Source organism: Hippopotamus amphibius, chromosome X (assembly GCF_030028045.1).
Source record: "Hippopotamus amphibius kiboko isolate mHipAmp2 chromosome X, mHipAmp2.hap2, whole genome shotgun sequence".
NCBI lineage: Eukaryota > Metazoa > Chordata > Mammalia > Artiodactyla > Hippopotamidae > Hippopotamus > Hippopotamus amphibius.
The window spans coordinates 73,822,783-73,849,555 of NC_080203.1; the positions used below are offsets into that span (position 1 = coordinate 73,822,783).

The 26,773-nt window shown below is 39.4% G+C and overlaps 1 protein-coding gene and 1 long non-coding RNA gene across 2 annotated transcripts in view; one reads left to right on the top strand and one right to left on the bottom strand.

Annotated features, from left to right (window-relative positions):
* Positions 1–820: 820 nt before the first annotated feature.
* The window catches only part of LOC130842046 (uncharacterized), a 72,578-nt gene continuing 46,625 nt past the window's right edge, over positions 821–26,773 (bottom strand). Inside the window, exons 2-3 of the long non-coding RNA XR_009050332.1 lie at positions 5,136–5,260; positions 821–1,664 (exon numbers count right to left, since the gene is read on the bottom strand). This is a non-coding gene — a long non-coding RNA (uncharacterized LOC130842046). The remainder of the gene's footprint in view (positions 1,665–5,135; positions 5,261–26,773) is intronic.
* Positions 19,880–25,724, top strand: NEXMIF (neurite extension and migration factor). Its single transcript, XM_057718691.1, has 3 exons — positions 19,880–19,958; positions 20,657–25,031; positions 25,631–25,724. Exons 1-3 carry the CDS (start codon positions 19,880–19,882, stop codon positions 25,722–25,724), a joined length of 4,548 nt encoding a protein of 1,515 aa, XP_057574674.1.

Here is a 26,773-nt window from a genome sequence, read left to right on the forward strand (position 1 = left end):
AATCCATTAGGACATAAGGCTCTGGAAAGACCTGACAGAAGAACCCCAGTATTCTATCAGATATTCAAAGAGAAACCCAACAGAAATTGACAACTGAAACAGAACAAATCAGAAACAAAAGCAAAAACAAACAAACAATTAAATAATACCTTACACATACAAACACTAATCCAGGGAGATTTTGTAAGCTAGGATCAAATATAAAAAAGAGCTAGAGTACCACCAGACAGAATGGAGATTCTCAGAATGAAGTTAGACAATTGTACTAAGAACTAAGATAAAGACAAAAACCTAATATTAAATACCAAGGCGCTGTGTCATCTGCAGAATAGAGCAAGGAGTCTGAGCAGATTGATAGTGTTGCTTATAAGTATGTTAAGATAAAATAAACTAAAAATGGATGGAAGAAAGGGGAACAGAAGAGTGTAGTGTGGTTGGAAATATGCAAATAAAAAGAAAGGAATAGAAATGTATAAAAGATAGGGATGAAAGGAAAGTATGAGAGATATATTGTCCATACTACCAAAAACTTAGCTACAAATAGAAGTATATGAAAAGGCAAGAAAAATAGAATAAAAAATGAAAGAAAAAAATATGTTATAAAACTCTTAGATCCCTTAGGACTAAGATCGTAATTAATAAAGGAAAAAAAAAAGAAAAAAAAATCCAGAACTGATCCCAGAATGGACCAGTTCAATAGGATTGATACTAATATTTCTGTTTCCTTAGAGTCTCAGCTATAAGTGTCCTTCTACTCCCCTTGGGTTTTTTTGCATTATTCTGTGGCCAGCAGAGCTTCCTTTACTGTTGGTCTGTAAGCGTCGGTGTGTGAGGAGGGAGAGGGTACAATAGTGGCTCCTTCCCCTGGGAGTGAGTGAGCAGTGGCGCACTGTTGTTTCAGTCGGGTTTGGAGGTGCCTGTTGCAGAGGGACGCTGGTGGCTCAGGTGTAAACAGAAAGTCTCAGAGCTGGGCTTCTCTCGGGTTTTTTTTTTTTTCTCGGCAGTCTCCCTGCTGGTGGAGTTCCAAGGGGTTTTAATCTAGCCCCACCCAAGTGCCTGAGGGTACTTGTTATCCCTGAGCACCTTAGGTGGCCCATGGGCGTCTCTCCACTGCCTGTTGCAGGAGCCAAATGAGAGAGAGGCTATGCCCGTGGCTCCTCTCCACCGCCCATGAGCCTGCAGCATCCAGCTGCCATCATGGCTGGGCAGCTCTCAGGGGCAGGCACTCCTCACCGTGGACCTCTTCCCTCCTGTCCTCTCGGTCAGTCACCTTACTGGCAACAATGTTTCTCACCCTGAACCAGCTCTCCGGTTCCCACGTTCCTGCTCCTGGACCCTCTGTTCAGCTGTGTATTGACATCTCAGTCCAGGAATGCTGAGCTGCGGTGCAGGCCCTCCGTATGTTTCTCACTCCCTCCCGTCTGCCACAGCTCCGCCGCTTCACCCTCTTTGCGCCATCGTAGATGCATCCCTACCGGTTATGTCAGGATCCTTGTGGTCCTTTCAGGTGTCTGAGGTCATCTGCTGATGTTCAGTTGGTTCTCTGTGGGAATTACTTTGTCTTTCGGTGCATTCCCAATGCATCTGTGGAGAGGGATGCATTCCACGTCCCTCTACTTCACTGCCATCTTTTTAGCACAGCGAGATCTTTTTTCATCCACCCCCTAAAGTAATGGAAATAAAAACAAAAATAAATAAGTGGGACCTAATGAAACTTCAAAGCTTCTGCACAGCAAAGGAAACTATAAGCAAGATGAAAAGACAACCCTCAGAATGGGAGAAATCTTTTGCTAAGGAATCAACAGACAAAGGATTAATCTCCAAAATATATAGAGTTCATCCAGCTCAATATCAGAAAAAAAAATAACTCAATCAAAAAATGGGCAGAAGACCTAAATAGGCATTTCTCCAAAGAAGACATACAGATGGCCAAGAGGCACGTGAAAAGCTGCTCAACATCACTAATTATTAGAGAAATGCCAATCAAAACTACATTTAGGTATCACCTCACACTGGTGAGAATGGGCATCATCAGAAAATCTACAAACAGTAAATGCTGGAGAGGGTGTGGAGAAAATGGAATGCTCTTGCACTGTTGGTGGGAATGTATACTGATACAGCCACTATGGAGAACAGTATGGAGGTTCCTTGAAAAACTACATATAGAGTTGCCATATGACCCAGCAATGCCATTCCTGGGCATATACCCAGAGAACACCATTATTCAAAAAGACACATGCACTCCAGTGTTCATTGCAGCACTATTTGCAATAGCCAGGACATGGAAGCAACCTAAATGTCCATCAACAAATGAATGGATAAAGAAGATGTGGTACATATATACAATGGAATATTACTCAGCTGTAAAAAGCAATGAAACTGGGAGATTTGTAGAGACATGGATGGACCCAGAGACTGTCATACAGAGTGAAGTGAGTCAGAAAGAGAAAAACAAATATCGTATATTAACACATATATGTGGAATATAGAGAAATGGTACAAATCAACTGGTTTGCGAGGTAGAAATTGAGACACAGATGTAGGGAACAAACATATGGACACCAAGTGGGGAAAACGGGGAGGGTTGGGGGTAATGAATTGGGAGATTAGGATTGCCATATATACATAACTAATAAGGAAAAAAATACCAAATTGTACACTCTAAATATATACAGTTTATTGTATGTTAACTGTATCTCAATAAAAGTTCTTAAAAAAAAGAATGAAATTGGAACACTTGCTAACACCATACACAAAAATAAACTCAAAATGGATTAAAGACCTAAATGTAAGGCCAGACACTATAAAACTCCTAGAGGAAAACATAGGCAGAACACTCTATGACATACATCAAAGCAAGTTCCTTTTTGACCCACCTCCTAGAATCATGGAATAAAATAAAAAATAAACAAATGGCACCTAATGAAAATTAAAAGCTTCTGCACAGCAAAAGAAACCATAAACAAGACATGAAGACAACCCTCAGAATGGGGGAAAATGCTTGCAAATGAAGCAACTGACAAAAGATTAATCTCCAAAATATACAAGCAGCTCATGCAGCTCAATACCAAAAAAGCAAATAACCTAAGCCACAAATGGGCAGAAGACCTAAATAGACATTTCTCCAAAGAAGACATGCAGATGGCTAACAAATACATGAAAAGATGCTCAACAACACTAATCATTAGAGAAATGCAAGTCAAAGCCACAATGAGTTATCACCTCACACCTGTCAGAATGGCCATCATCAAAAAATCTAGAAAGAATATATGTTGGAGAGGGTGTGGAGAAAAGAGAACCCTCCTACACTGTTGGTGGGAATGTAAGTTGGTACAGCCACTATGGAAAGCAATTTGGAAGTTCCTTAAAAAACTAAAAATAGAACTACCATATGTTCCAGTAATCCCACTCCTGGGCATATACCCTGAGAAAACCATAATCCAAAAAGAAACATGTACCGTAATGTTTATGGCAGCACTATTTACAATAGCCAGGACATGGAAACAACCTAAATGCCCATCTACAAATGAATGCATAAAGAAGATGTGGCACATATATACAATGGAATATTACTCAGCCATAAAAAGGAATGAAATGGAGCTATATGTAATGAGGTGGATAGACCTAGAGACTGTCATACAGAGCAAAGTAAGCCAGAAAGAGAAAAACAAATACCATATGCTAACTCATATATACGGAATCTAAAAAAATGGTACTGATGAACCCAGTGACAGGGCAAAAATAAGGATGCACATGTAGAGAATGGACTGGAGGGTATGGGGTTGGTGGGTGGGGGCGAAGGGGAAGCTGGGATGAAGTGAGAGAGTAGCATAGACATATATACACTACCAACAGTAGAATAGGTAGCTAGCGGGAAGATCAACTCGATGATTGCTGATGCCTTAGAGGATCAGGACAGGGAGGGTGGGAGGGAGTCACGGGAGGGAGGGGATATGGGGATATGTATATAAATACAGCTGATTTACTTTGGTGTACCTCAAAAACTGGTACAAGAGTGTAAAGCAATTATATTCCAATAAAGAGCTTAAAAAGAAAAGAATATACATATTAATAACTACCTTAAATGTAAATGGATTAAATGCTCCAACTAAAAGACATAGAGAAGCTTGAATGTATACAAAAACAAGACCTGGATATATGCTGTCTACAAGAGACTCACTTCAGACCTAAGGACACATACAAACTGCAAGTGAGTGGATGGAGAAAGATATTGCATGCAAATAGAAATCAAAGGAAAGGTGGATTATACTGGGAACAAAAGAAGTGAATAATACATGGCAATCTGTGTACGTAGTTTTATTCATAGCAGTGGAATTTTGGAAAGTGTTACATAGGGGGAAAAGTCTGGTTGTTTGTAGGGGAGAAAAACCATAGACGAGAGGTAGGGAGTGACCTATTTGTGGCTTTAAACAAACAAACCAAAAAGAGACCCTGGAAGGAACTGAAATAAGATGGTGACTCAGAAGAAACAGAATCAGATTCCCTCTGGCAAAACTGTTGATTGATTGGTCAGTGTGTTGCTCTGGACATCAGAACAGGAATGAGGGGTTGACACCCTGCTGAGTTTGGTCAAGGGCTTCTGAGTAGTTGCAGAGTGGGAAATAAAGATCCCAACTGTGCCCACTCCTCAGCCAAGCGTTTAGCAAAGAGAGGCCAACCAGGGAAGCCACAGGTTTGAATGGACAGAATCTCCCTCTGTAACCTCCTGTCCTCATGAAGGGCACTCAAATAACAAAGAAGCTGGACACCAGGGGGAGGAGAATCCTCATTTTATGTATCAGTCAATGAGTTCATATTGCTAATTAATCTTAACATAACTGTGCCAAGAGCACTTGCAAAATTTGATGGGTGATGAAAGACCACTGCTTGATTCAAACCAAGAGGGTAGTTAATAAGTCTTACTTAGGACCTTTCCTGATTGTAAGAATTGACATGGAGTTCACATAGATAGAGTCTATAAAATAAATAGACTCCCATTAACTATTCCTAACATCAATTTCTGACAGAAACTGACAGCGTACTCTAATATGCACATTTTGAATTCTAATTTTATTTCACTTTCCTAATATCACCTCTATGAGAAGAACATACAGGGGCAGCTCCCAAGGACTTACATCTCTTCCAATCACGTCCTCCTGGTTTTCCACAATTCCCCATGGGGCATTAACTATGGTACATATTTCCCCTCAAGACTTTGATGCATGGTCCTGCAAGGCATCTCCAACAAGATGAATAACACCTAAGAGGAAAGAAAGAAGTATTACTTTAAGCAATTATTTTCCATTATGCTAAAGTATATTGTGATAACTGTTTTTCCTAGGTTTAAATGCATTGAATATAAAATTTTTACACATTTCTACACAAACTACACGTGTTCAGAAGAGAACATAAACTTGTAACTCTAATACCAGATACATTTGCTGGACTTGTATATGAACTGTAGCAATGCAACTCTTGTTCTATCTCATATGAAAAAGATTCATACAATGTCTATAAAAAGAATAAATACAATTCTTTAAACTGGAAGAAAAAAAGGTGGAGTAGCAATACTCAAATCAAACAAAATAGACTTTAAATACTGTTACAAAAGACAAGGAAATACACTACATAATAATCAAGGGATCAATCCAAGAAGATATAACAATTGTAAATATTTATGCACCCAACATAGGAGGACCTCAATATATAAGGCAAATGCCAGCAGCCATAAAAGGGGAAATTGACAGCAACACAATAATAGTGGGGGAATTTAACACCCCACTTTCTTCAATAGACAGATCATCCAGACAGAAAATCCATAAGGAAACACAGCCTTAAATGACACATTACATCATATGGACTTAATTGATATTTATAGGGCATTCCATATGAAAGCAGCAGAACACACTTTCTTCTCAAGTGCACATGGAACATTCTCCAGGATAGATCACATCTTGGATCACAAATCAAGCCTCAGCAAATTTAAGAAAACTAAAGTCTTATCAAGCGTCCTTTCCAACCACAACACTATGAGATTAGAAATCAATTATAGGGGGCTTCCCTGGTGGCACAGTGGTTGGGAATCTGCCTGCCAATGCAGAGGACACAGGTTTGAGCCCTGGTCCAGGAAGATCCCACATGCCACAGAGCAACTAGGCCCATGCACCCCAACTACTGAGCCCATGTTCTGGAGCCCACAAGCCACAACTGCTGAGCCCATGCACTGCACCGGCTGAAACCCATGCACCTAGAGCCCATGCTCTGCAACAAGAGAAGCCACTGCAAAAAGAAGCCCACACACCACAAAGAAGAGAAAGCTCGTGTGCAGCAATGAAGACCCAACACAGCCAATAAATAAAATATAAATAAATAAAAATTTTTAAAAAACTGAGTTTAAAAAAAAAAGAAGTCAATTATAGGAAAAAATTGTAAAAAAACACAAACACATGGAGGCTAAACAATATGCTACTGAATAACTAATGGATCACTGAAGAAATCAAAGAGGAAATCAAAAAATACCTAGAGACAAATGACAACAAAAACATGATGATCCAAAACCTATGGGATACAGCAAAAAGCAGTTCTAAGAGGGAAGTTTATAGCAACACACTCTTACCTCAAGTAACAAGAAAAATCTCAAATAAACAATCTAATCTTACACCCAAAGCAACTAGAGAAAGAAGAACCACAAAAAAACCCAAATTTAGTAGAAGAAAAGAAATCATAAAGATCACAGAACAATAAATAGTGACAAACAAAACAACAGCAAAGATTAATGAAACTAAAAGCTGGTTCTTTACGAAGATAAACAGAATTGATAAACCTTTATCCAGACTCATCAAGAAAAAAAATGGACAGGACATACATCAATAAAATTAGAAATGAAAAAGGAGAAGTTACAATGGACACCACAGAAATACAAAGGATCATAAGAGACTACTACAAGCAACCATATGCCAATAAAATGGACACCCTGGAAGAAATGGACAGATTCTTAGAAAGGGACAACCTTCCAAGACTGAACCAGGAAGAAATAGAAAATATGAACAGACCAATCACACGTACTGAAATTGAAACTGTGAATAAAAAAAAATAAAAAATAAAAAAAAAAACTCCCAGCAAACAAAAGTCCAGGACCAGTTGGTTTCTCAGGTGAATTCTATCAAACATTTAAAGAGTTAAAACCTACCCTTCTGAAACTCTTCCAAAAATTTGCAGAAGAAGAAACTCTCCCAAGCTCATTCTACAAGAGAACCATCACCCTCATACCAAAACCAGATATTACAAAAAAAGAAAATTACAGACCAGTATCACTGATCAACATAGATGCAAAAATTCTCAACAAGATACTAGCAAACCGAATCCAACAACACATTAAAAGGATCATACACCACGATCAAGTGGGATTTATTCCAGGAATGCAAGGATTTTTCAATAGTCATAAATCAATCAGTGTGATACACTATGCCAACAAATTGAAGAACAAAAACCATATGATCATCTCAATAGATGCAGAAAAACACACATTTATGATAAAAAAAAAACTTTCCAGAAAGTGGGCATTGACAGAACCCACCTCAACATAATAAGAGCCACATATGACAAACCCATAGCAAACATCATTCACAATGGTGAAAAACTGAAAGCATTTCCTCTAAGATCAGGAACAGTACAAGGATGTCCACACTTGCCACTGTTATTCAACATAGTTTTGGAAGTCCTAGCCATGGCAATCAGCAAAGAAAAAGAAATAAACCAAATTGGAAAAGAATTAAAATGGTCACTGTTTGCAGATGACGTGATACTACACATAGAAAATCCTAAAGATGCCACCAGAAAACTACTAGAGCTCATCAAGGAATTAGGTAATGTTGCAGGATACAATATGAATACACAGAAGTCTTCTGCATTGCTCTACAGTAAAACAAAAGGTCAGAAAGAGAAATTAAGGAAACAGTCACATTTACCATTGCAACAAAAAGAACAAAATACATAGGATTAAACCTACCTAAGGAGGCAAAAGACTCAGAAAATTATAAGATATTTATGAAACAAATTAAAGATGACACAAACAGATGGAGAGATATACCATGTTCTTGGATAGGAAGAATCAGTATTGTGAAAATGACTATACTACCCAAAGCAATCTACAGATTCAATGCAATCCTTATCAAATTACCAATGGCATTTTTCACAGAATTAGAACAAAAAAATTTTACAATGTGTATGGAAATACAGAAGACCCCAATAGGCAAAGCAATCTTGAGAAAGAAAAACAGAGCTGGAGGAATCAGGCTCTCTGACTTCAGGCTATATTAACAAAGCTACAGTCATCAAAACAGTATGGTACTGGCAAAAAACAGAAATACGGATCAATGGAACAGGATAGAACATTCAGAGGTAAACCGAACTATGGTTACCTAAACTATGACAAAGGAAGCAAGAATATACAATGGAGAAAAGACAGTCTCTTCAATAAGTGGTGCTGGCAAAACTGGACAGCTACATGTAAAGAATCAAATTAGAACACTCTCTAGCATCGTACATAAAAATAAACTCAAAGCAGATTAAAGACCTCAATGTAAGGCTGGATACTATAAAACTCTTAGAGGAAAACATAGGCAGAACACTCTCTGACATAAATCACAGCAATATCTTTTTTCATCCACCTCCTAGAGTCATGAAAATAAAACCAAAAGTAAACAAATGTGACCTAAGCAAACTTAGAAGCTTTTGCACAGCAAATGAAACCATAAAGAAAATGAAAGGACCACCCATGGCATGGGACAAAATATTTACAAATGAAGTGACCAACAAGGGATTAATCTCCAACATATACAAACAGCTCATGTACCTCAATATCAAAAAAACAACCTAATCAAAAAATGGGCAGAAGCTCTAAATAGACATTTCTCTAAAGAAGACATACAGTTGGCCAAAAGGCACATGAAAAGCTGCTCAACATCACTAATTATTAGAAAAATGCAAATCAAAACTACAATGAAGTATCACCTCACACCGGTCAGAATGGCCATCATCAAAAAATCTACAAACAATAAATGCTGGAGAGGGTGTGGAGAAAAGGGTATACTCCTACCGCTGTGAGAATTAAAGTGTTACAACCATTATGGAGAACAGTATGGAGGTTCCCTAAAAAACTAAATATAGAATTATCATATGATCCAGCAATCTCACTCTTGGGCATATATCCAGAGAAATCCATAATTTGAAAAAATATATGCACCCCAGTGTTCATTGTAGCACTATTTACAATAGCCAGGACAAGGAAGCAACATAAATGTCCATCAACAGAGGAATGGAGAAAGAAGATATGGTACACATATACAAAGGAATATTACTCAGTCTTAAAAACAAAGAAAAAAATAATGGCATCTGCAGCAACATGGATGGACCTAGATATTGTCATACTGAGTGAAGTAAGTCAGTTGGAGAAAGACAAATATCATATGATATGGGTTATATGTGGAATCTAAAGAAATAGTACAAATGTACTTATTTACCAAATAGAAATAGAGTTACACATTTAGAAAACAAACATGGTTACCAGTGATTATGGGGGTGGAGGGATAAATTGGAAGATTCGGACTGACATATACCCACTAGTATATATTAAATAGTTAACTAATAAGGACATACTGTATAGCACAAGTAATTCTACTCAATATTCTGTAATGGCCTATATGGGAAAAGAATCTATAAAGAGTGGATATAGGTATATGTAGAACTGATTCACTTTGCTGTATACCTGAAACCAACACAACATTGTAAATCAAGTATACACCAATAAAAAATTTTTAATTAAAAATAAAATAAAAAATAAAAAACTTTAGAAGACTGTGGGGAGGCTGCCTATTCCCAACTTGAGCCCATGAATGCCCCTGCTTGTTTCTGTCCACCCCTATTTTAGGTCTTATTGCATATTAGGTTTTCTGGCATTTGTATACTGCTTTCACAAAGACAATGCATTTTCACATACTTTCTCATTGATTTATGATCCTATGCACTTGGTGTTTTTTTTTTTGGAAATTCCTTTAGGGTGGTAACACAAAGGAGGATGCAGATGAGAATAGTGAGGGAGGAAAAAATAAGAGGAAGGGAGATCCAAATGTTGAACCACTGAGCTATGCCAAAATGCAGCCACTATAGCTGCTGCCCAGGAGCCTAACAGCAAAGAGGACTCCTCCCTCAGACTGATGGCTGCCAAAAATTAAGGCAGATGGAACATACAGAGCCCTGTCACCAGCAGAAGCACCCTATTTGCTGTCTCTGGCAGGACTGGGGTAGGAATGTACAAAAATCAGAGCAATTCAGGAAAGGACATGAGATGGAAGACAGTAAAGAGTTCCCTCAAGCATACATTTTAGGATCGCCTCGGTATCACACAAAACTTAAATCAGAACTCTTAATATATATGATTTTTTTCCTTATACATGGGACTTCACTTTTTAAATGAAAAAACAAAAATTAAATGAATTATAGATTGCTCAAAGTTAGAAAGACCCTAAGATATAATTTATTTCATCTCCTTTATTATATAGCTAATAAAACTGAGGCCCCGGAGCTTATCTGAGGACACCCAGCTAGTTAGTGATTGTACTCCATCTGTTATATGATATCACCTCTTATATGAGTTTTTTGTGCATATGTTTTGAATTTTGGAATCTTTATCATGAGAGAAGACATAGATTCATACCATACTTTTGAGATATATAAAATTTTTAGTGTTTTACTATGATCATCTTTTTTTGATGTCTCTCTCCTTAATATTTTTAAAATTATGTCTCCTCTTTTAAGCATGTATTCTGTACTTAAAGGCATCATACCTCCATATTTCTAACCTATTATCTTGAAATCCTGGTAGACATTAGAGAATTGAATTAGCCAAGCAGCATTATGGATAAGTATGTGCTTTCTGTACTAATGCTGATTCTGTCTTCCATCAACTGGCTGGAGTTGAACTGGGCAGAATTAGACTAGAAGGTTTCCAGGTTAGCCTAGCCACCTAGGCTAACCTGGAAACCTTCTGTGGACCTGTTTGCTACAGAAGTCCCATCTCATTGATCCATTTCAGTCCCTAACCAAACCTGTAGATTCTCCATCTATAACAGATTGCTGGTCAGTTGCCTTCTTTCCAGTATGACAGCTAAGACCTTTGTCAGCTTCATTATCCATGTTGGACCTGACAATCAGGCTTATTACTCACCTTGCTTTATTCTCATGAACATCCTGGCACTTGTATTTCTGAGGCTACTCTGGACTGGAATCCAACCACCCTTAATGCTCCTTTTACAACCATCTATTAACTCTTTGACCTCTCTCTTCTATGTGCCAACTCCTGCTCCCTCACCTGCAACATCTAAATCATTTTCTAAATCTATATAGCACACTTCTACAGTTCTACTCAAATTTAACATCTTCTTTCCATTTTTATTTCCTCCTCCATAATTCTAATCTTCTTGACCACTCACACCTGAACATTGTCTCCTAACCTATTTTCTTACCTCTGATTCTCCCACTCTCACTGGTCCTAATATTCTAATCATGGCATTCCTCTGCTTGAAACCCTTCAGTGTCTTCCTGAATTAAGATTTGGGTGGCCTCCACAGTATAGTTCTCATCTTTTCAATCATATCTTCTTATATGTACCCGATACAGTAAGTCCCTTACATATGAACCTTCAAGTTGTGAAATCTCAAAGATGTGAATGTATGTTTACATGTCCAATCACGTAAGTTACTTCTTGTCTAACTTACATTGTGTCTGGAACACATTGTCACGTGTGTGCATCCTCTACAACTGGCCGTGCTTTTGTGTATTTTACTGTACAGTGCTGTATAGAGTACAGTAGTACAGTATCTTTATTTCAAGCCCAGGATGTCCATAAGCAAGCATAAAGCAGTGGTGACGTAGTTGGTACTGCTAAGAAGCACCAAGCAATAAGTATGGAAACAAAAGTGAAAATAATTGAGAGAGTGGAGAGAGGTGAAAACATGGTAGACATCACTCATTTTTATAACATGAGTCACTCAACTATTGGCACGATTCTAAAGAATAAGGACAAGATCATGGAACATGTGAAATCTGTTGTGCTGATGATGTCAACAATAATATCAAAGAAGCATGGAAGGGCTTCCTAGGTGGTGCAGTGGTTGAGAATCCGCCTGCCAATGCAGGGGACATGGGTTCGATCCCTGCTCTAGGAAGATCCCACATGCCACGGAGCAACTAAGCCTGTCCACCACAACTATTGAGCCTGCGCTTTAGAGCCCGTGAGCCACAACTATTGAGCCCATGTGCTGCAACTACTGAAGCCCACACGCCTAGAGCCCATACTCCACAACAAGAGAAGCCACGGCAATGAGGAGCCCGCGCACCACAAAGAAGAGTAGCCCCCACTCACCACAACTAAAAAGAAAGCCCGTGCACAGCAAAAAAGACCCAACACAGCCAATAAAATAAATAAAATAAAATAAATTTATTTAAAAAAAAAAGAAGCATGGAAAAGTGATGGAGGAGATGGAGAAACTTCTCAGTGTGTGGATGAAGGACCAGTATCAGCATCATGTCCCGCTCAGCTTAATGCTGATTCAAGAGAAAGCTAAAAGCCTTTATGAAGACTTGAAGAAGAAACATGATGAAGAATCACAGGGCACAACTTTTAATGCCAGCCATGGCTGGTTTCATGGGTTCAAGGCTAGAGCCAACCTTTGCAATGTAAAAGTAAGTGGTGAGGCAGCAAAAGCAGATATGGTTGCTGCCTGGCAATTTCCTGAAATGCTTCGAGAAATTATTGGTGAAGACACATATTTACCCAAGCAGTTTTTTAATGTGGATGAAACAGGACTGTACTGGAAGAGGATGCCAGACCAAAGTTACATCAATAAGGAGGAAAAGTTGATGCCAGGCTGTAAAGCAGCAAAGATGGGCTAAATCTATTGTTTGGTGGCAATACTTCTGCTGATATGAAGCTGAAGCCTCTCTTAGTTTATCATTCAGAGAACCCAAGAGCCCTTAAAAACATAGCCAAGGCATCATCAGAAAATCTACAAACAGTAAATGCTGGAGAGGGTGTGGAGAAAAGGGAATGCTCTTGCACTGTTGGTAGGAATGTAAATTGATACAGCCACTATGGAGAACAGTATGGAGGTTCCTTGAAAAACTAAAAATAGAACTACCATATGACCCAACAATCCCACTGCTGGGCATAAACCCAGAGAACACCATAATTCAAAAAGACACATGCACTCCAATGTTCACTGCAGCACTATTTGCAATAGCCAGGACATGGAAGCAACCTAAATGTCCATCAACAGATGAATGGATAAAGAAGATATGGTACATATATACAATGGAATATTACTCAGCTGTAAAAAGCAATGAAACTGGGACATTTGTAGGGACATGGATGGACCTAGAGACTGTCATACAGAGTGAAGTAAGTCAGAAAGAGAAAAACAAATATCGTACATTAATACATATATGTGGAATGTAGAGAAATGGTACAAATCAACTGGTTTGCAAGGCAGAAATAGAGACACAGATATAGAGAACAAGCATATGGACACCAAGTGGGGAAAGCAGGGGGGGGAGCGTTGGGAGGGGATGAACTGGGAGATTGGGAGATTGGAATTGCCATATCTACATAACTAATAAGAAAAAAAATCAAATTGTACACTTTAAATATATGCAGTTTATTGTACGTCAACTGTATCCCAATAAAAGTTCTTAAAGAAAAAAAAACATAGCCAAGGGCTCTCTTACTGTTGTGTGGAAGAGTAACCCCAAAGCCTGGGTTACACAGGCCATTTTCCAGGACTAGTTTTTCCACCACTTTATCACAGAAGTAGAGAAATACTGCTTGGAGAAGGACGTCCCATTCAACATTCTTTTCCTCCTCAACAGAGCCACCCCTCATTCATGGACGACTTTCATCCCTATGTCAAAGTAGTGCATCTGCTACCGAACACTATGTTGCTCATCCAAACCATGGACCAGGGAGTTATAGTGACTTTCAAGAAATATTATTTACATTACACTTTTTGTCAGACAGTAAAGGCAAGTGACGAATCAGGAACAACCTTGAGACAATTCTGGAAGGAACATAACATCTACAAGGTCATAAAAAACATTGACTTTGCTTGGTGTGAGGTTACGGCCTTCACCATGAATGGGGTTTGGAAGAAGCTTTGCCCGCAGTTTGTTCACGATTTTCGTGCATTTGAGAAGGTGGGTGAGGGGTCCAAAGAGGTATTAAGCAACTTAGTGACCCTCACTGAGAAACTGGAGCTAGATCTGTAAGAGGACTTCATTGAACCCCTTGCTGTGCAACACGAGGAGCTTACTAATGAAGATCTGATGGAATTGGAGGCCCAGAGAAAAGATGAAGAGAGATAAGAGGAAGAAGAAGTAAATGAAGAACCGACGAGATTCATGACACAGGAAATGGCAAGGGGATTTTCTTTATTTGATGAGGCACTGTTAGTTTTTGAGGCACAGGACCCAAATGCAGAATGGTACATGAAGGTTGCAGCAGCCGTTCAGAATGCAATCCAGTGCTGCCATGTCATCTATGACGTGAAAAAAAGAGCTACTACCCAGACATCACTGGATCCTTCTTTCTGGAGGGTAGATAGAATTGGATACAGCAAGGAACCAGAACCCGTGCCATCAGTGTCAGGCATGAGTGAAACTGCAGCTTGCCCTCTGTCTCCTATTGCTGACGATCCACCAGCTCTACCATCTCCCACCTCCTCTCCCTCCTCCAGTCAATAACTCTTCTTGCCTGTTCATGCGATGCCAGTCCCTATATGCCAGCTGTTGTACTGTACTACTGTACTTTTCAAGGTACTGTACTGTAAAATTAAAAATGTTTTCTTTATTTTTGTGTTTGTTTTTTATGTATTATTTGTGTGAAAAGTATTATAAACCTATTACAGTACAGTACTACATAGCCGATTGTGTTAGTTGGGTACCTAGGCTAACTTTCTTGGACTTACAAACAAACTGGACTTACAGCCATGCTCTCGGAACAGAACTTGCTTGTATGTAGGGGACTTACTGCACTTTAGCCAACCACTACTGTTCCCCAAATTTTCCCCCATCTTTTTCTACCATTCAACATCATCTTCTAGTCAACTTTTATAGAGTATATACCATGTTCTAAGCACTATTTGAGCAAGCCCTGTGGAGGTGAGGGGTGCTTAGTCTTTTGAGGGTATCAGATATAAAGAAGTAATGTTTATATAAGGTGATAAACACAGAGGAGAGCAAAGTTCTTTGGGAACACAGAGAAGGGAAGAGTAATTTTGTTTGGGGTGGTAAGAATCAAGGAAAATGTCAGGGAAATTCTGAGTAGGGAATAGGAGAGAGAGATGAAAGAGAAGCTGTAAAGGGGAGGAAGGGAAGGAATAGAGGAAGGGGAAAGAGTGGGGAGAGGCATTCCAGGCGTGGAGAACATCAAAAGCAAGACTCCTGGAGATTGGGATTCACATATATACATCAATATGTATAAAATAGATGACTACTGAGAAAAAAATGTTAAATTGTACACTTTAAATATATGCAGTTTATTGTATGTCAATTATATCTCAATAAAAATCTTTTTAAAAAGGAATAAAACCAAGAAACAAACAAAAGAGCAAGACTCCTGGAAGCAAAAAATGGTCTAGCATATTAAGGAAACAGAGAAAGTTAGAATATTTGGGAGTATAGAGAGGAGGTGAAGAGAATGAAAGGAGAATACAACTTGAGAAGTTGAGTATTGATTGAAAAGGGTGTTATATGCAAGAAAAGTTGTCAGGCCTATGATTCTGTAGCAGTTGTTTAGATAGACTGGAGTAGGGAGAGACTCACAACATCTCATGAAGTTCCTTCAGCCTGGAATGCCTTTCTCTCCTCTATACTTCCCCATCCCCACCTTCTGAAAGACCATCCTTCAAAGTCCATCTCAAATACTGCTGCTATTAGTGAAGCCTTCACTGATTTCCCTCCTCTTTTGAAATGGAATAATTTCTCTCCATTTTGAACTCCTATAGAAACTTTTTGCCTCTCTTTCAGTATATTATATATTTATTAGAATTTGTCTATGGCTTGTTTTCCCCCATAGACTCTGAGCACCTTGAAAACCTGGATCTAGTCTCAGTCACCTGTCTTTTCACTACAGTTTCTGGTACACCACCATGACCATGGTAGTACATAGTCAATTTGTTGAATTGATTTAAACTGGTATCCCAGAGATCAGAACTACTCCAGTCCCAAAGGCTATGTTGTCTCAGGTCCATAGGCAGAAACGTGATTTACTTTATTGCCTTGTTTTTTTTTTCAGTTGGGAAAGACCAAGGATAGCCCCCAACACAAATGCTGGTGTGAGTCATCTAGACTCTGAGACCTAAGCCCTAAAGGCCTTTGGGGAAGAGCATAGCAGCCTACTGGTACAGGATCTATGAGCCCTCTTCAGGCCCAACTGAGGGGAAGGGCAAGTAGGAGGGATTGCTTTTCCACTTTGAGCATTTTCTTGCTTCAAAATACCTGTTTCCATGCTAATGTTATATCAATGCCATTACACTGCATGATTTACCATGATCAGCAAAGCAACTTATTATACATTATTCCAAAAGTGTTAATGAATTTTAGCTCAAAATAGATTTTAATAACCCTACAAAATTTGGTCTTAAAATGCTGATCAGTTGGGAAGAGCTAAAGCAAGCCCAGAGCTGTTTGTATTGTAGCTATAAAAAATTATAATCCCTCTCCTGAATCATTTTTTATAAGTAGCCAAGATATAAATAAATAAAAATGTGGGAAAATATATACCTTTATGTTGTGTCATTTAGAGCTGAGATTTGAAAAGTCATAGGAAAGGACTAATGAATTGTCTGCTCAGGATTTAGTCTTCTAATTCTGTAGGAAAAAATGCCCAAATAATTGATAATCATTAAGTTAATATCTAATATAGTATCTCTGTTAGTATCTAAGTTATTATCTATGATACTTAGTTTGACCCCTTTCTTAAGAGTAAATTTTATTTTATTTTATTTTACTTTTTATTTATTGTCTGTGTTGGGTCTTTGTTGCTGCGTGTGGGCTTTCTCTGGTTGTGGTGAGACGAGGCTACTCTTCGTTGGGGTGTGTGGGCTTCTCGGTGTGGTAGTTTCTCTTGTTGTGGAGCACAGACTCTAGGTGCACGGGCTTTAGTTGTGGCACACAGCCTCAGTAGTTGTGGCTTGCAGGCTCTAGAGTGCAGGCTCAGTAGTTGTGGCACATGGGTTTAGTTGCTCCGAGGCATGTGCGATCTTCCCGGACCTGGGCTCAAACCCATATCCCCTGCATTGGCAGGCAGATTCTTAACCACTGTGCCACCAGGGAAGTCCCTAGTTTGCCCTTTTGAAAAACATAAGGGAGTTCCCTGGTGGTCTGGTGGTTAGGAGTCGACACTTTCACTGCCACAGCCCGGGTTCAATCCCTGGTCAGGCAACTGAGATCCTGCAAGCCACATGGCGCAGCCCAGGAAAAAAAAAGAAAATAAGAACCTAGTAGAGCCAACCTTACAAGGTGATTATTAGTACAAAATGAGATAACTTCTGCAACTGTATCCAGCCTAGCACCTAGTGCTCCCTTCCTCTCCCCTTCCCAACTTATCAAGCTCCCATACCCTTTTCCACTTCTTTTTTTATCTTTTGTCAAAGCATATTTCCTCTATTCTCAGCCCCTTAAGACTCCATTTACTTTACAGCCATAAATCCTGGGTGCTTAGTCAGATTTTTCTGAGAGGAAATGTATGTTCTTAGGGAAATAACATCCCAGAGTAAAGTTACAGTGGCACTAATGTGTCCCATGACACAGTATTCTTGTGTCTGACAAGATTGGATAATTCTTGATACTTAAGTGCATTGCTCTTGTATATATTTTATGGTACATTAATTTTTGCTAATAATCAATACTTGTCTGAGGCAGCTGTTCTTTATTTCATTACCTGAAAGGGGGTATAAGTATAGATCAATAACCTGTGGAAACATATTTCTACAGCCTTGTTTTGTCCAGGGTTTGGAAGTGGTAAGAAAAGAGAAAGCATTTGTGTTTTAAGAAGAAAAAAAAACACCTGGTTTCTTTGTCTGGAGACTTGGGCTCCTTTGTTATATCTGCCATTATGTTATTTTGTGATTTTATTTTATTTTTTGTTTCTCCGTACCTTGGTCTTCCTGGTGATTAAAAAACAGACTTCCTTGTAGTTAGCCTTAGGCATAAGGGACAAAAATACAATAAATTATTGAAATCTACAAATAATTTTCCCCTTATCAAGTCCCTGCCAAGATGCAATTACTGGAGGGGTTAAAGAAGAGTAAAATGATACCTGAAGTTCTATTGAGTCCCTTTTTTAAAAAAGATACACAGAGTAATCCATGATGACAGTATGATTCCATCTGCCCATAGGGTCCTCTCTGAAGCAGAGGCTCAGCCATCTGATCTGTTCATTCGATTCCACCACAAATGAGCCCTCCTTGCCAAAGGATGGTGACTTTGACATTGTTAGCCAATCATCTCCACCTTTTAGAAATCTCCAGCCCTTCTTTCTGTGTAAATGCAACAAGTAAGCATCTCTTTCTTTTTTTCCTGACACTTGTGGTTTATTGGCTACTCTCACGTCAGTTCTTGTATAAAATAAGAGGAAAGTTTGGCAAATATGATTTGTAAATATTAGGGGAAACCCAGGATCATCTAACTTTAAAAAAAAAACTGGATGATTGCCTAGTACAGACTTCTTATTTTACAGATAAGGAAACAGGCCCAGATAGGCTTTAGGGTATAAAGATTGAGTCATGTAAAACTGTGTCTTGTCCCCTCAGTGCTGGACCTACCTTTTATAGTATTTGCATGTTTTAGGATAGTGAGTATACAATTGAGATTCTTATAATAGCTGCTTGGCCATCAGTCAAGTAGTCTATGCTTTTTAATAAAGGGATGGATTCTTGGCTGAGGAGAAGGTCTAGGGAAAGGGGGGGTTGGAACAAATAGGGATTTATAGATGCTGTAGTGGTACATGGTAGATAACTCCACCTCGGGTGGCTGTCGCATGTCATTTTGCATATACCTACCCTCCTGGTAGGTGGGCAAGACATGAGGAGCTATAGATATGTGTTCTGTACACTTAAAATACCAGATAATGCTGGAATATTTTCAGAAATTCCAGATCTTCTTTGTAGTCACATTTAAAAATCCTGCTGTGCACTTGGAGGAATATTTGCCAAAAACCAGAGCTAAGGTCATGAAAGTCAAGAAACCATTAAAGGAATTCTCTACCTCTTTCATACTTAGAAGTCAAATTTAAACCACAGAGAAAATATAAATGTGATGTATACGTGGGTATATATGAATTGGCTTGTTTTTTAAGAGCTTAAGATCATCTGAATTAGAAGTGAGACAAACAGAAATAAAGCCAATCTCCATATGTACACACCCCTTATCTCAAGTTAGTCTGGGCTCTACTTTGCGTCCTTCCTAATTGGGTGGCCATGATTAGGTTAAATGTGTTACTATCTGGAAGAAGGTGTAAGTTTGCCTGCTTCCTCAGATTTCAGTTTTGAATAGTATGGTAGCCTAGAGGGGATAGAAGGATCTAGAATGTATGAATGAAGTGTGAGTTTCCAAATTGACTTATATGGTAGGTATAAACTATGAAACAAAAACAATAGTGGCTGTGAAGCCAGTCTGGAAGTAGGTAAATTCCAGTGAAGCTTTTAAGACCTCTCTAGCTGAAATGACCTTAAACAGAGAAAAAAATTTAATTACTGGTATTATGTATTTGAAATGTGCAGGTTGGACAGCATTTGGACTTGGAATGAAACAATAAGAGGTTCCATTCATGGATAACCAACAAGATAAGGCTGTTGTTGCCTCAGCCAATGGAGAAAACACTATGATTAATGGGGTCAAGAAAAATGGTAAGGGAATTTAATTATAGTTTGTAATATCTCTCCCAGTAGTCCTTTGTTATTACTATAGATTTTCAGTATCCACAGAGCTAGGGCAAGTTAAGTCTAGGATGCCTCTGAAATACCTGTTAATCCTAAACTTTATTCCACCAAATCTCTAATTGGGCTAGAAGGGTCTCTAAGAGGTATCAAATCAAACCCCTTTGCTCTCCCAAATTACCTCTATCAAATGGATACTTAAGTTCCTCTAAATTCCTGGTGAATTACAAATATGCTTTGATGTGAAGCTTGGAATGTCTAGATTCAGTAGGAACTTCCAAAACAGAGGTCAGGTCTGAAGGATAGGAATATGCCTCATAGTTCAAAACCATGAATATATCCCCTCTGAGCATTTTCCCACCCTGAAAGCTTTGACTTTCCAATTGATTAAGCAATCCAATTTTTTCCTCATTTCTGAGGAGAGCACTATGTGTGTCTGAAGAAAAAGCTAAACCTAAATAAGTATTATTTTTCGCTCACATGAATGCTCAATATAAAATCAAGGTTGTTCTTTAACTCTGTAGTTTCTACTTCTAAAGTTAGAGAAGCTGAAGCTTACCTTTTATATCATAAGATCAAGTACCAGAAACTGATCAAGGGAAAGAGAGTTAGTGAGTCTGGTCTAAGACCTTTAACTTTATTTCTGTCATTTTCCCCCTTTTCTCTAGATTCAGAGGACCAGGATGTGGCAATGAAGTCATTTGCAGCTCTAGAAGCTGCTGCACCAATCCAGCCTATACCGGTGGCTCAAAAAGAGAACCTGATGTATCCCAGAGGTCTCCTGCCTCTGCCCTCTAAGAAGCCCTGTATGCAGAGCCCTCCCTCTCCTTTGAGCCTGATTGAAGCACCTGAGCATGCTGCTAATAGTGCTTCTGTGAATGCCATCTCCCTTACATCTGGCGTTGCAAAAGGCCTGAACACATGGTCACTACCCAATGAGTGTGAGAAAGCTCCATTTGCCATAATGGAGCCTGCAGGCATGTCGGCTCTGAATGGGGACTGCCTCATGCAGCCAAGCCGGACTTGCTTGGGCTGCTTCATGGAATCCAAGGATGCAGTAGATCCTGAGCCAGGGATCAGTCTAAAAGTCAGTGATCTAAATAGGGATTATGAAACCTGTGCAGTCTCTGATATAGGGATTCAGTGTATTAATGCTGGAGAAAACATGAAGTATGGAGAGCAGCTGCTCTCAGACCAGCTCCTAGGCTTCCCCCTGCACAAATCAAGGGCAGGAGATAGACGAGAAGCCGAGAAACCTGACATTGACTTGGAGGACCCAGCTCAGAAAAGTTATTATGAGGCACTACTGTTAGATAAGTGCAATACGGAAGAGGCTTTGCTGGCAAATTCCAATCAGGATTGGGGTTACTTTGAGACTTTCATTAGTGAGAGTAAGATCGAACTGCTTGACCTCTGTTCCAAGAATGAGCTGTCTGTCAACCTGTTCTCTGAGGAAGATGTGGATAACTACATGTTCGATGATGATGAGTCAACACTGGGCAGTGATGTCTGCTCCCTGAAAATTCGATATGAGTCCTTCCAGGACAATGTTCGAGACAAAACAACCCTTTTGATGCAGGAGGATGCCCAATTCAACTTTTTTCCCAGTGTCTTTACTACCTGCCCCAAGCGGGAGTCTAAGAGTGGGGCCCTGAAGCAGAGCAGCGATATTTCCCAATTCAAGGTCCCTGATATGAACATTATCTGGGGGGATGAAGATAAAGACTTGGACAAGAAGAAAGGCAAAGAAGAAGGCCAGGAAGACAAAGGTTTAGAGAAAAAAAATGCAAAGGATAATGGAGAAAAATCTGCCTTAAATAAACCATGCAGCGGAACTGAAGTAGGGCAATTTAAGAATCCAAAGCAAGGCCATTTTTCCAATTCCTTGGAGGCATCAGGGAATTTCAGTGATGACAGTTCCTTCATTGAGGTCTCTTACGACACCATGGGAGAAATCAAGGACTGTAGTCGCTATATGGCTCGGGACACTAATTCTGGCAGCTCCTCCTCCCAGCAGAACTATGGGCTGCGAGCCAAGAGAAAAGTCAGGTATAGTGAAGATTATCTGTATGATGTTGACTCACTAGAGGGTGAAAAAGTAAATGAGAGGAAGGAATGGCTGCCAGGTGTTTCTAAAGAGGAAGATGATGATGAATGGTGTCCCAAAAAGAGAAGAAAAGTAACCCGCAAGGAGCCCCCCATTATTATCAAATATATCATCATCAATCGCTTTAAAGGTGAGAAGAACATGCTGGTGAAGTTGGGTAGGGTGGATGCCAGTGAGACAACAGTGAATTTGAGTGAGACTCAGCTCAATAAATATGCCAAGCTGGCCCCCTTGAAGGGCTTCTGGCAAAAGAAGAAAAAGCAGAGAAACAGCAATGCAGACTCCAACAAAACACCCTTATGCCAAAAGCAAAGCTTTGAACCAGGTAGCTTTGAGGTGTCATTCCTGCCACCTGCTCGCAAACGAAAATCTAAGCTTGGCAACAGGCACAGGATTCAAAGAATCCCATCCATGGAAACTTCAGCAAGTGGTAAGCAGGTTTCATTCTGCAATGATGAGAGGCAAGCTAGTAGTCGTAAAGAAGATGGAGGCCTAAAAGGTACACTGAAGTCAGGACCTCTGGCTGCCCCAGGCTGTGCAAATGGATCACATTTAAATGACATCACAGGCCCTGACTCAATGAAAGTCAAAACCCAAGATGCACAATTTAAGGGACCAGAGAGGAAAGTGCTCAACAAAATCAAATTTAAAAGTGAAGCCAGGTTAAAATCCAAGAAAATCAAAGCTGGGCAAGAAAGCAAGCCAGTTGTTCAAATGAGCTCTCTTTTGGAAGACCAATCCTCCAAGGCTAATTCAAAGAATGAAGCTATTCCTGGGACCTCAAACAGTTCGCATCTATCTGAATTTCATGAAACAAAGGTTGCTAAGAATTCTACTTTCCTACCAACCACCTGCTCTTCTGAAATGCCTCTATCATCTGCTCATGTTTCCAACAATATACCTGTTATCCCTGGAGGGTATCTACAGACATTGTTAGATGCTTCTGACTTGTCAAATAATACTGGTATCTCATACTTCACTCACCATTCTCCAGAGCAAAATGAAGGCAGCCTCACTCAAACAGAAAAATCATTTGTATCTCTCCAGCCTGCCCAGAACTGTGTGCTTTCCTCACCTTCTGCGTCTGAGCTGCTTCAGTCATCCCAAAACTTCAAAATGGAATCAAGCAGCTATGGAAATGTGTGGCCCAACAAACCTACTTCTGGCTCCCAGGAATTTATGGCTGAAGTCTCAAGGGAGATAGCTCCAAATCAATCCAGTGAATTTGGAGTCTCCCAAGTAGTCTCCATGGAAAATAACCTCACAGGTACAACATACAATCCAATCTGCCTCAATAGTGGTGGCAGTAGTTGCAACAAGGTCCTCTATGCCTCTGTGCAAGACACCCAGCTCTCATCTGATGACTCTTATCAATTATGTCACTTTAATAATGGAGACATCTGCTTTCCTTTCCAGCAGGGTCCAGTCAGTACAAATGATGGGCGGCTCTTTAGCTTTGATTCCATGGCCCCACTCTCTGTCAACTCAAGCAATTATTGCTCCTTAAACTTGAAGTCTTGTGAAAAGGATGGTGATGATGATATCACTGATGACTTCCTGGCCCACTGCAGCCCCAAGTTGGTGATCCAGCAGAGCATTGATGAAATAACACCACTAAAGGAGTCCACTGACCTCCTGGATATCTCCAACTTCACTCCTGACAAATTCCGCCACTCTTCCCTCTCAGAGATGTCCCCACCTGACACCCCCAGTCTTTCCCCTCAAATTACCAGATGTGAGAGTATCAAAACACTAGGAACACTAAAGGGGTTCCAAGAGGGTGTCCCAGGAACACTGGGCAATATGGAGAAAATCAAGTGGGACTGCAGTACCCTTTCACAGCAGGTCCAAGTGGATGATGGATTTACTTTAAATAACCATCAGTTTCAGTTCCATATGTTCAATGATGAGGATTCTGTCAGCCTGCTCCAAAAAGCCCCTTGCTTATCAACGTTTAATGACCCATCTGGTCAAATGAGTACCAACAACAAGGTATCAAAATCAAGAAAGAAAAGTTCAACCAGCAAGAGTGGGACTATGAACCAAAGCTCTTCTCAGAAAAACAACAGGAAAAAGTCCCCCAAGTCCAACAACAAAGGGATTGAAAAACCACCTGGCAAAACCTCCCGCCAGGTCCCTAAGTCAACAAAGAAAGGGAAATTCATGGCTGCAGTCAATGGAGAGAAAATGGAAATTGGCATCAGTCGTGGAGGAGGCCAAATCAACAGCATATCCTCCACAGGGAAGACATTGGCCGAATGTATCCAACATGGTGGCCCTGTGGCCTCTATGAAGATGCCAAGTCAGAAGGGACTTACTGGAGATTGGTCTTTGGGGAAGGAGAGCAGCCCAGGCTGGAGTGACATGAGCATGGGCACCAACACCAACAACCTTCTGGATGATGACCAAAGGGAATTTCAGGAGCCTTCTTATATCTTGTCCAACATTGCCTCTGGTATGGCAGATGTGCAGAGATTCATGATGGCCTCCATAGAGCCCCTTTGGGAACCCATGGAGCACCATGGGGACCCCAATATATTCTACTCCCCTGAGTCCAACAGTCTAAAATTAAAAACCCTCAAAATATTGGCTGGGACACCACAGGAATCTAAGAAAAAGGTCAACAGTGGCTCTCCAGGAGCCACTAAGAATCACAGGTCCATCAAGGGTGTGAGTAAAGGCAATGGGAAAGCAGCGATAGGTGATCCTGGTCGTGCAAACATGCCTGGTTATAACGAGGACTCTCGCTCTGCCTTCTTTGATAAAAAGTATAATAACCTGAGCACTTTAGGCAATAATGGACTGACACACAAAAAGTTGTATCGTCACAAAACGAGCTCCAAGGCCCTGAGAGATGAGAAGTGTAAGGGAAAGCGCATGGAGCGAGAACAGGTCCACAAGGATGAGGCTGGGACAGCTTCTTTTGAAAAACTGAGGTAATACTGCACCAAAATGGCTGAGATGATGCACCCTTAGCTTTCCTACTCTGCTAAGCCTGCAGTCCCTCATTTTTTCCCCCTTGAAAGCAGAAGTTTGCATGAAAGAAACTGTCCCATTCCCTTCTTTTTCAGATTAAAACGAAAAGAAAAAAGTGCATGAAAATCCCTATACCTCTAAGCCACCCAAAAGATTGGAAAATTTTGTTGTGGCTTGACTAGGGATAAATTCTGAAACAGCTACTTTTTCTGCTAGTCAGCATTAGTTTTTACTTACTGAGAAAATACAACTAAAATATGCTCTTGAATGATCTGGGGGAAGGGAAGCACTTTGCAGTAAGAAAAATTTTGAACAACAGAATTTAAAAGATATATAGACAAAAAGCCAAGATCATTTAAGCAAAAAGAGCATAATTTGGAAAACAAAATCTCATCATATGGCAATTAGGAGTGCTTTCTAGTGCCCCCTGCTATTTGTATCTTTTTTCTGCATCATACGGCATCTAGTATGATGTAAACAAATTTAGATTGTATGATCCCTTTGTGGGACATACACTAAAGCTAACTAAGATGGCATAAATTGTTTGGTTTTTCTGCAGGGATTCCGACTACAATCTCCTAAAAGCAGAAAGAGCATTTTGGGTTTTACCTGTGTTTGAAGAAGAGACTCGCATTTTCCAGAAAGACATTTGATGTTTGTGTTTTATTTCTTTCAAACTATGCCTTGTGGTATGTATGTTGACATGTAAGTGCTTAAAGAAAAGAATTTTAAAGTGTGGGAATAAGTCTTTGGAAGCAAACTTTAATCTGATGTTCTATGTAAAAGACTTTAGAAGTCATACAGTTGCACAAAGTAGTTTATGCACTATTTACCCAAGGGGAAAAAAAGGAAAACATTGTGCCAAACTACAAAAAGTGACTGTATTGTATATATTTTTACTTCTATATCAACATTTGGTTGTGAGTATTTGGGGAGCTTGTCCCTGTTAATTTACTAGAAACATTCCAGTGATTCTTGCTATTAACCACCCCCACTTATGTGGATAGCACCTGTAGATCACAGTGGAAAAATATGTTGTTACACAATTTACCAAAACTTAAAGGATACTGTTTGAAATGTGCCAAATTTCCTTACCTCATCTCACAGATTCACCCCACAGTTTAAAGCTCATTAATTAATTTTAATATATATGTATATATATATATATATATAAGCATACATACATTATTTTAAAATTTTAAATTCTGTCCTGTGTGGAAACATGAACCATTAAACAAGGCTCAATAAAGGTTTGTTTGTTCCATTGTCTAAGGGTTAAAGTGTTGGAAAAGTCTGGAAGTCACAATAGCTAAGTCCATCAGGGACTCAAGTATATGCATTTACAGAAACTTTTACAAGGAAACAAAACAGCTGCTTTTAAGTTTGTTTTCTAAAAGCAAAATCTGTAGCTGAAAATTATTTAAAGTGCAAAGTTATATTGCTGATACTTTATATCTCAGTTTTATATATTTTATAATAGTCTGGGATAAATTATAAAATAGCTATAAAATCAACACTAAGATAAATGAAGTACATAGATTGCTTTTATTTAAGTAGTTTCCTAAATGTTTTATTCCAGTTTCGTCAAAAGTGCATTCATATCATGGCTTTAGTGTTAAGTGTATAATCTTGCAATGCCAATGTCATTTAAAGAAAATGTTAAAGCATCTCAGTTCGACACCTCTGAATCACGTACATATAT

Excerpts from the sequence above, each read along its gene's own strand:
- NEXMIF (XM_057718691.1), top strand. The coding sequence starts at position 19,880 with ATGGATAACCAACAAGATAAGGCTGTTGTTGCCTCAGCCAATGGAGAA. Across the intron at positions 19,959-20,656 it reads TAATGGGGTCAAGAAAAATG|ATTCAGAGGACCAGGATGTG; the intron begins GTAAGGGAATTT and ends CCTTTTCTCTAG. Across the intron at positions 25,032-25,630 it reads GCTTCTTTTGAAAAACTGAG|GGATTCCGACTACAATCTCC; the intron begins GTAATACTGCAC and ends GTTTTTCTGCAG.